Raw genomic sequence first — 10230 nt, forward strand, 5'->3', positions numbered from 1 at the left:
TTACCATCTGGCGACTGAGTTTGTGAAGATCCATTTTGAACATGATTATCGTGAAGCAAATTCTGTAGCTCATGAATTAGCTAGGTTGGCACGGGGACAAATGCAGCAGGTTTGGTTTGAGAATCCCCCTGTAGCTATCATACCTCTTCTCATAAGCGATGTAACCTCTATTATTACTTAATAAAGAGTATGATGCTATCAAAAAAAAAACGGACACATTTGGTGTTCGAAATATTATTACTTAATAAAGAGTATGATGCTATCAAAAAAAAACGGACACATTTGATGTTCGAAATAGGCCAGGCCGCTGGAGACGCCCTAAGAAACTTCACAGGCAGCCCTAGCCAATCCGGGTTCAGAAAACGTGCGCAGGTAATCAGCATGCATTCTATCACCTCCAGGCTGGTCTTGAACAGTCAGACCTTCACATTTCGGGTGTAGATCCTGACGAACCAGCCAGAGTGGAGTTGAAATTTTTTGCAGAAGACGGATACTTCTATGATGGGAAACATACCACAACAGTTGAAATATTGGTGGGTACAAATCAGTTCAGAACATTACGACTGCTCTATGCTCGACAGTGCACAGCTTATGCCATCATTATACGAATCTGACGAGCAACTACATAGGAGAACGGGGAAGAACTGGAAGCTACTAACTGAAAATCTAAGTTTACTCCTACAGCATTCAAATGGTTAGATATCTCCAGGACCGTTCCTTTCCCTATACACACCCACATAGAGATCGGTTTTAACTCGCCCCTCCGCCACAGCAGCAGCACTTGAAGCAGCCCCTGCAGCTGAAGGAGAGGCAGGCTGGGCACTTGCATTTTGGCAATGTGAAGCAGTTCCTCAGCCCATGGCAGCAGCTGCAGCTGAAGTTGCAGCTGGGGCAGGTCGGTTTGCGGACTCGGATACGGCAGCAGCAGTTAGTGGTGAAGGTGGTGGTTGTTGCGGTGTTCACGCGGTGCGCAGCCTTTGTTGGCTGCAGGGACTGTCGAATCTTCTTGAGCATTGTTTTTGTTGTGACACTTTCCATTTCACGGATGAACTTGGAGAGGTGGCGGATGAAGTCAGGGTACAGCTCCAGATTGCAGTGACCGCCCCCTTTGATCCATAGTGGATCATACGGCTCCCTGGCCAGTTTCCACAGCTCATTACCATGTGACCAGTTCACAACATCATCATCAGTCCCCTGCGAACATCGATAGGTATAATTAGATGCCCTTTCTACAAAACATAAAGTTGGTGTATAGGAAAAAATCAGGCTTCAATAACTAAAGAAAGAAAGTATACACATAAAAGCAAGTCCGTTACATAAATGGCTAGTGGTAAAATAGGACATCAATATAGAGAAGTGTTGTGAACTGAGGGGTGCCCGGGTGGTTAGGACGCGCTGAAACGTCCGCGCGCACCCACGTTCGAGCCTCCGCATTTGCAAATATGGGCCGCGCACCCATTTCCTCTAATAAAAACAGCGCTGAGGGTTTCTTCCCCTTACGGCAAATCATATAGAGAAGTGTTATCTACACCATGCATGTATCAACTATGGAAGGCATTCACGCTTGCTCATTGGCCCTGACTGAATAAAGAAATATAGTGTTGGCATTGTCCAGTTGACAACCCAACTATACGGGTCATTCCAATTCTATAACTTGCGAGAAATGTAAGGAAATGCAGACAGGAGTAAGAATAGAATGCATTGCAGGTAATGTGATACGGAAATCCAATTGACAGCCCAGCTATACTACATCCTATTTTTCGCGAAAAAGCACGGAAGTGCATGCATTTTGTATTGACAAGAAAACACCAAGGCAGGAACAAACAACCGACAAAAAAACTAAACCAAGCACCAAGACAAACCAAAAGAAAGCGGAGAAACAAAACTATAGAAAAAAATAGGTCAATGGATCGTTGATCAAATCTATTTCTCATTCCTTATATTACGGCAAGCAAAGAAACACCAGAAGCTTTGTGAGTTGGTGGAGAATTTTCACGGTGAGCTGGATCTTGAAGTATCATAAAGTGGCGATCTTCGACAACAGGCAGCAAACAATTGCCGGCCTACTCAACACAACCACGGTCGAGGCCAGTTTGTGGGAGAGTGGGAGCTGTTAGCCTAAATGCTCTGCTAACGGAAGTTTCTAGCTCTTAGACGCGTAGGGCTGTAATCTCGAAGGTGTCGGTCCAGTTTCGGACTTGTATATAAGTTTTCTTCTATTGAGGCATCGAGACGGAAGCTTTTGTGTTTTCTTGAATAAAATTTAGTGATGCATTTGTAATTTTGTATTAGGGAAACATTTGTTACAGCTTATAACCTACAAAGCTACACCAAATTTGTGGAGGATAATGCAGTCATACACTAAACTTAGGGCGGTTATTTAATCTAGATCACTACAATTTAGTTGCCCTGACAATGCAATGAATGCTTGCGTTACGAAGCAGCAAGACGTTTATACGATGTTGGGTATTTCTCAAAGGTTTGAAACTCAAAATGAGAGAAAAGCATCTGTTATTATTTACTGAAACAAGAGGCAAAGACCAATAGTAGCGAGCTAAGTCATGCTCACTAATCTCGAAACTAAGAATCTCCAGGTACAGCTACATGCACTAAGACCGCAAGGTTCAAAATATTTACGATAAGTGGTCCCAGCAGGAAACAGGATGCCAAACCATCTGAATAAGAGATATGGAGTCATGGACAACACATGTTAACACCACCCAATTTTCCAGGAGCTATGAATTACTCAACTGGTACCAATCAAATTGTGACTGACAGGCTGGTACCAATCGAATTCTGACTGACAGGCTAAGTAGTAAAAGACTGAAAACAGGTAGTTACCACCTTACCGGTGGGAACTATGACACTCTAGTTTTGAATGTGTAAATTACTGTATTGGATTGTAATTCAGTTGTAGAAAAAGCTTGATCTTCTTGTCCTAGTCTTTTACAGCAGAGCCTGCCTCATGTAGCTACGCTATACATTTTCTGGGCTTAACCAGGGGGCAGAACAATGAAAGCCAAGCCATACAAAGTCTGGCACTGCCTATTATAATTTTTTACAATAGGCTGAATCAAACCAAATCAGTTCCTAAATTAGAACAATGTGTGTTAATCCATGAATTTTGCAAATAGATAAACATGTCATATAACATGAATAGGTTGCTTAATGTATAAACAAGCATGGAAAATATAGAAAAGGAGGTCCAAATGAGTTTAAACAGTCGAAACAAAGTAGAGAGGAGTAGAACAAAAGCGGCATTTATGGCTAACCACTAACAAATAATGCCAAACTTTAAGCATGATGTTTTTGGTTAAGTATATTACTAATATAACTAGATCAATTAACCATAGAATCATTATTGTTTCTTATGGAAATATTATGGTAGTCCCTCAGATCCAAATTACTTGTCGAGGATTCAATGAACCTAGACAGATTTTAGGCAATTGCCTAAATTTGCGACAAGTAATTTGGATCAGAGGGAATACTATCATTTATAACTTTGTATTACCATATCCATATGAAATTGAAAATAATGGATTTTTTTGCATTGGAGATCGAGTCAAAATCTAAAACAAAATAAATAATAATACATAAAAAGGGAAATCTAGCGGCACAAAAATTGTGGGATTGTTGGATAATTACACATTAATCCAAGGTCCAAAGAATATGTGTGGTCGAGTCAAAATCTAAAACAAAATAAATAATAATACATAAAAAAAGAAATCTAGCGGCACAAAAATTGTGGGACTGTTGGATAATTACACATTAATCCAAGGCCCAAAGAGTAAGTGTGGAACTAGCCATCTTGGTTTTTCCACTTAAAAAACAGAAGTATGTTTATTTCTTAAGGATGACTTATTAATCTACATTATCTTATTCCTTACTGTATAGTTCTGTATTAACATTTTAATATGCAATGGTACCTTCATGTTCGATCCTACCTAATGAAAGGTTGTGACTTGTGAAAGAGTTTGCTTATTGCATTAATACATGGTCGACATATTACTTGGAGAAGTAGTTGCATTATTTCTCCCAGACTTGCAACAAGGAGCAGCAAGGACAACAACGAGACAAATATACATAAGCAGCTAGCCAGCTACAGTGTTCCAACTATTAATGTAGAAAACTCGAAGGTGCTGGAACCTGTAACAAACTGTCCAAGAACACAAGTATGTAGAAGACAAGTTTGAATTATTTTGGTAGTAAGAGACTTACATGAATAACAAGCACTGGGCATTTCACCTTCTTTATTTTTTTGACATTCTGCAAAAGCAAGTTAGCTGGACATTAGTTAAAGCCACTCTTAAGGCACAAAAGGTACAGACTGAAATGGAATAGTCAATTCGAGATGCTTACTTTGTAAATGTCAAAGCAGAAAGTAAAGTTCACATGGCAAACAACACGGAGGCCTGACAATATAGCACTGTGGAGAACCACACCACGTAATCTTGGCAAACGAGAGGCTAAGTGCAGTGTTGGCCCACTCCCAACAGATTGTCCATACAAGATAAGGTTTTCCTGGCTTATTCCATACTCAGTTTCTAAGCACTGGTAAACTGCTTCAATATCTGCATATGTATTCTCTTCACTTGGCTGTGCTTCAAATAAAAAACACACAAAGTCCTTTAACAAAATGCATTTCTTCAGGTAGAAATATGGGCATGCATATGCTCAGTGCAAATGCCAGTCAGGTTGCAGTAATTCAAAGTGAAGTGCCATATGATTTAGATCAAATAAGCACATATTAGACAAGAAAGCATTTATATCCAAAAATTTTGAAGCATAAAAATTCAAATAACACCGTACATAAATTTTTTGAAGCATAAATTCTCACTATATTTGAATGCAGGGACCTGATAACAGAAACAATCAACTTTACATGATCTCCATCTTAAGGGTGAAGCAGCAGTAAATGAACTTGGAGAAAATGCATAGATATTTGATAGAGATTTCTATCTATTACCGTTCAGGACAAATGTATAAAGGCATGCCCACATATTATTTAGCCAGAAATTTACAATGGGATGCGTTGCTGAAGACAAAATTTGTGGACGATATAAAAGGTCTGGCCATGATGTGCCAGGAATGCACCAGTGAGAGGCATGGGCCAAACTTGCTCAGTTATAGATAAATGCAGCATGTTCTTGGAAACTGAAACTAAACCACATTTCTCGAGGTATCTAGAGTACATATATAAATTTATATTATCAGTGCAAACACTACTGTTAGGCAGATATCACCATTCCATGCCTGCGTTAGTCAATGAAGGAAACTAAAATCTACCCAAATTAAGCAACTATTCAGTATACGCCAAACTATCAACGTGCAGCGGAGTCGAACATGTAATTAAGCAGTGTTCACTAACGGTAAATAAGTTACTTACCTTGCCAGTAGATGCTCCGTACCCCGAGTAGTCATATCTGCAATTATCAAATTACAAAGTTAATCACATCAGCATTTCTGCACAGCTATTCTTGTGCACCTCCAGAACACATTCAAATATCTATATAAGGAAAAAAAAAAGCCATGCTGGAAAAAATAACTTGCGTGGTTTTAACTGAGGATTCAAGATGCTCCGAATCGGAGTCATGACTATATCTATACCTAATAATAAAGGAGCTAAGGTTTCTGCCAAAATTTTCGTCCAACTTTTCATTGGACGAATTTACCCTCCCACCAAACCGCATATTACTGCACAAATGCCACGTACCGGTTCGGTTGTTCTATTATGTCCAGCATAAGCGCGCTCGGTTCCGATCCACCGATGGGCGTTCGCTCGCTCGAGCTGGGCCGGCTTTGTTCTGTATCTTACTAATCGTAATCGTGAAGGAAACCAATCGATGTGTGGGTCTACCAAGGACTCCACGTCCGTGCGCCTTCCCTGTCTAACACCTTTGGTTTCCTATATATAGACCGCAACATACAAGAGATTATACAAGATCGATCAGGGAGCTGTATCCGGGGTGGCCTACCAGCGTCGCTCCCCTTCAGGTAGGGTTGCGGTTCCTCGCTACCATCGACCGGCGGACCGGCAGAGCGCCGAGCAGAAGAAGTAGGTTGAGAGAACAGCGGGATTGGGGCCGAGCTGCTCCGCGTGATCGACAAGGCAGGCTAGAGGACGCCGACCAAGATGGGCTCCGAGCTGATTTGCCTCCGTGGGCGCGAGAACAACGGGATTGGGGCCAAGCTGCTCCGCGTGATCGACGAGGCCGGCTAGAGGACGCCGACCAAGATGGGCTCCGAGCTGATCTGCCTCCATGGGCGCGACGACGGAGCGTCGTTGGGACAGGATCGGTAGCAGGATTCGGGCCGGGCTGCTCCGCGTCATCGACGAGTTTGGGTACAGGACGCCGGCGCCGAACAAGATGGCCTCCGTGCTCCGTGCTGCTCAGATTCAGGCCGAGCCGCTCCGCGTCATCGACGAGTTCGGGTACATGATGCCGGCGCCGAACAAGATGGCCTCCGTGCTGCTCAGATTCGGGCCGAGCCGCTCCGCGTCATCAACGAGTTCGGGTACAAGACGCCGGCGCCGAACAAGATGGCCTCCGTGCTGCTCAGCCTCAAGGGAGTGCACGTCATCGGCGTCGCAGAGACGGGCTCCGGCAAGGAGGCGGATGTGGCCGCAAGTCCATACATCCGTCTGCGAGTTATCTTGCTGATTGGCGAATGGTGAGTGTGCCAACTCCGAACTTCCCTACAAGGCAGCGAGGCGGCCGATCCCCGGATCCCGACGATCACGATGAGAGCCGACGCGGCGTCCAGGTTGGAGGGGCCGAGACCAACGCTCTTCCAGCCTCGGATCTCAGGGCCGGCGTGTACGTGCACAAATAAAAAACATGAGGTTTGCGGGTTTGCCTAATATTTTGGTGCATGTGCACGCACGTATGTGTTGGTGTTGATGTCATAGCAGCTAAGGACGTGCTTGGGCAGAACATAGCATAAAGCCACTAAGGCCTTGAAGGGACGAGGTTACTCAGGTTAGTCGTCATGGGTTCTATAATCCAAAGATTGTTTGAAGGATCATTTGTTTCTCTACTGCATCCTAGATGTTTCTGTTTCGAGAGTACTTATGCTTAGCATGTTGCGCCTAAATCCTAACCTCTGCGTGCTCGCATATTACTACACTTGCCGCTCGTAGGCTTATAACTGCTGATCGGCCTTCCTCCGGTACCACTCGCACCAGCATGTTTTCCTCTTGTACTGATCGCGTCTTGTGTGTCGCGGCTGGCGACGAGTCACCGCTTCTCGGCGGTGTCTGGGGCGGTGGTTGCGAGGGTTTGCTTGAATTCCATGGCGCTACAGCGAGGAGGACGTCCATCGCAGGCGTTGAGGTGTTGGCGCCGCTCAACTATAATTGTTGGGGCTGCGAGTGGCCTTTGGCGGGAATGTGAGCAGCATCTGAGCCGCTGGCGTGCAGGCCATACATGAGTGACCGCGTAGACGCAAACGCGGATTTAGGGTGTGTTTGCGTCTCGACAAACAGGACAGTCACTATGCGTCGGTCCGCTGGCTTGGGTGCAGATGCATATTTCAACCGGGTCCCAAACGGTGGCACCTCATCCGTGTGCGTCGGGCCCTTGGAGATGATCTGACGCTAGATCGTTTTGCGGCGGACACGCTGAAGCTGGATATATAATTTATGCTATGCGTATTACCAACTAGATTTGTATGTATGTCTCCGTGACAATATATTCTTACCCGGTGCAACGCACGGGCACTTTTGCTAGTATGTACTAATTTACACAATTGGTACGAAAAAAGGCTAATTTTTTTCTTTGGTATCTAAATATAGCTTGCGGATCTCCCGCGTGTTCCTGGAAAATAGCTGCCACGTTAACTCAATCTACTGTAGTTGATATCATACTCGGCATTTGGCACAAAAAACGGAAGGGCTGAAAAAAATGTCAAGTCAACAATTCTCCATATTCTATAAAGCCTTGAATTCCTAGCTACCCAAAATTCTATGAGCAACAAATATAAAAAACAAGGTTCCCCCTCCACATCCCCGCCACTTCAGTCAAAGAAACGTCATTTTCGTCGCTAATTCCATCAAACCAAATAGTACATTATTCAATATAGCACACAAGCACTGTTCTTGCTGGTTATCAAAAAGGCACAGTTCGTGGTGTACCGCAAAATTCAGAAACTGAAAAGAAAAACAATCTGTGGTATACCAGCAGGAAATGCATGATGCCGTTGCCAAAAAAAAAAGTAAAAATTGTAAGCAGTTAAAGGTAGCATTGCAATTGATTGAAAGAACAGATCAAATAAAATGCGACGAAAACAGAACAATGCAGCACTAACCCCATCAGATTGACCTTGAGATTGACCTTGAGCTGCACGAAGAGATCGTAGAGCTGGCCGAGATCGGCGGCGTTGCCGTGCGAGTAGAGCACGGTGAGGCGCGCGCAGGGGTTCCTGAGGTAGAAAGCCACGACCTTGTTCCCCCTCCTGGTGTCGACGAGCAGCACGTCCATGGCGTTGTCCCTCGGGACGCCCGAGGCGACGAGGCGGCCCGTGGCCTCGTCCTTGCGGACGGCGTAGGTGGCCGGGTCCGGCGGGAAGAAGGCGAACCTCGCCGCGAGACTGGACACCGAGCACCCCGAGAGCATTGGTGGCAGCGCTCAGTCATCGACGGGCGGCGATGCTGCTGCTGCTCATCAGAGGGAAGCTCTCCCCCCTCCTCCTCCTCTGCCGCCCACGCACGCACGCAGGATCAAACGGATCGAAAAGAAAATTGGAGGTTGCAGGGGACCGCAAAAAGGGAGGGATTTGCGCAAGAAAGGCGGCGCCTCTTGGCCTTACTTTTGTTTTTCTTGGATCAAATCGGATGAAACTTTGGGGGTGGAAAGGGTTAAAGAAAGGAATTGCGGGGTGGAAACCGCGGCTGGTTGCTCAAACTCTGTGGATCTTCCCTCCCCTAATTGATCAAGAAGCGAGAAGGGAGTCGCTCACTCCCCCATGGTGATTGGTTGACACCCCCCGAAGTCGTACCAACCAAAACTGTAGTCTTGGTTTGTTGGAGGCTGGAGGTTTTGCGAGGGTTTATTGCAAAGGGGGTAATGGCGAGCATGAACCAGAAGAGAAGAGAAGAGAAGCGGAGGAGGAAGAAGAGCGAGAGCGAGGAGGGGTGGAGGGTGTGGACAGCGCACCACTAGCAGTAGCAGAGGTCCGGCTGAGCCACGCTGCTCACTGCCATTTATTAGTCATGCTGCACAGAGACAGAGAGAGGAAGAGGACAGAGGGGGAGGGTGAGAGAAAGAAAGAGTGTGTGCGTGCGTCGGAGAGAGAGTGAGTGAGTGTGTGCGCGAGCGTGTGTGTGTGCGTATGGATGTGTGTGCAGCGCGCGTGTAGCGAGCGCAGGAGCAGGACTAGTAGGAAGATGATGAAATGAAACTGGAACAGCGCAGCAGAAAGCGCAGGGGATCCCCACACCTTTGCGAAAGATGTTCTTCCTTTCTTCACATGTTCTCGCAGGGATTTTCTCACGCCGCACGCACGCACGGATCGATGGGGATGCCCGTCCGGGATCACGAAGACGAAAAGGACACAAATTTCATGTTTTTTTGTCAGTTGGATTTTGAACATTCTAAACAAAACACTACTACTAGTGCAGATTTCATTTAGGGAGTATATGTTTTTTCCACTGAATAGAGATACTAATTAGTGTGGCAGATGGACGTGAGAAAGTCTTAATGGCAGGTGACGTTACTTCAAGGTGAGCTGCAGCCTGTACATGCAGTGGATTAATTGCGAGATGAGTGGTGCACACCCGTGCAAAATTGGACGTTTCTCCATTTCTTGCTGCTGCCTGGGGTTCCCACGATGTTTCTACGTCTCTCTGCTTCACCGTGCATACACTCTTCTGACCACACGGCCTGGAAGAACCGCTCGTGGACATTGCAACCCGTGGGACGACGGATGGACGGCTAGGATGGATGGGCTGACAATAAAAACGAGGGAAATATTTGGACGGTTGTGAGATGACGACAAGGCACCATTCAATGTACTCACCGCATCTTCAATGGGGCGACGTATATCGGGCGTCTAAAATGTCCACACCTCCGTTCGTCGGCCTAAATGATCGAAATCGACCGCGCGTTCATTTGCATCGGGGTGCCCCCACGGCACGACGCATTTTTTTGGATTTTGCCTTTTTTAACATAAAAACATAATCTACATAGTGAAGAAAGGAAAATATAAAATATAAAAACTAACGTATGCGCC

The 10230-nt window shown here is 45.5% G+C and overlaps 1 protein-coding gene across 1 annotated transcript; it reads right to left on the reverse strand.

The window, feature by feature from the left end:
- Positions 1-547: 547 nt before the first annotated feature.
- Positions 548-8615, reverse strand: LOC124682947 (alpha/beta hydrolase domain-containing protein 17C-like). The gene is made up of 5 exons (XM_047217545.1): positions 8308-8615; positions 5387-5423; positions 4360-4596; positions 4219-4266; positions 548-1194 (listed from the first exon to the last, which is right to left on the reverse strand). The coding sequence occupies exons 1-5, from the start codon at positions 8613-8615 to the stop codon at positions 751-753; spliced, it is 1074 nt and encodes a 357-aa protein (XP_047073501.1). The 3' UTR covers positions 548-750.
- Between the last annotated feature and the right edge of the window lie 1615 nt (positions 8616-10230).

Source organism: Lolium rigidum, chromosome 1, assembly GCF_022539505.1.
Source record: "Lolium rigidum isolate FL_2022 chromosome 1, APGP_CSIRO_Lrig_0.1, whole genome shotgun sequence".
NCBI lineage: Eukaryota > Viridiplantae > Streptophyta > Magnoliopsida > Poales > Poaceae > Lolium > Lolium rigidum.

Coding starts and splice junctions, on each gene's coding strand:
- LOC124682947 (XM_047217545.1), bottom strand. CDS start 8,615: ATGCTCTCGGGGTGCTCGGTGTCCAGTCTCGCGGCGAGGTTCGCCTTC. Junction 5,424..8,307: donor CTCAAGGTCAATCTGATGGG/GTTAGTGCTGCA, acceptor TGATAATTGCAG/ATATGACTACTCGGGGTACG. Junction 4,267..4,359: donor TCTGCTTTGACATTTACAAA/GTAAGCATCTCG, acceptor TTGCTTTTGCAG/AATGTCAAAAAAATAAAGAA.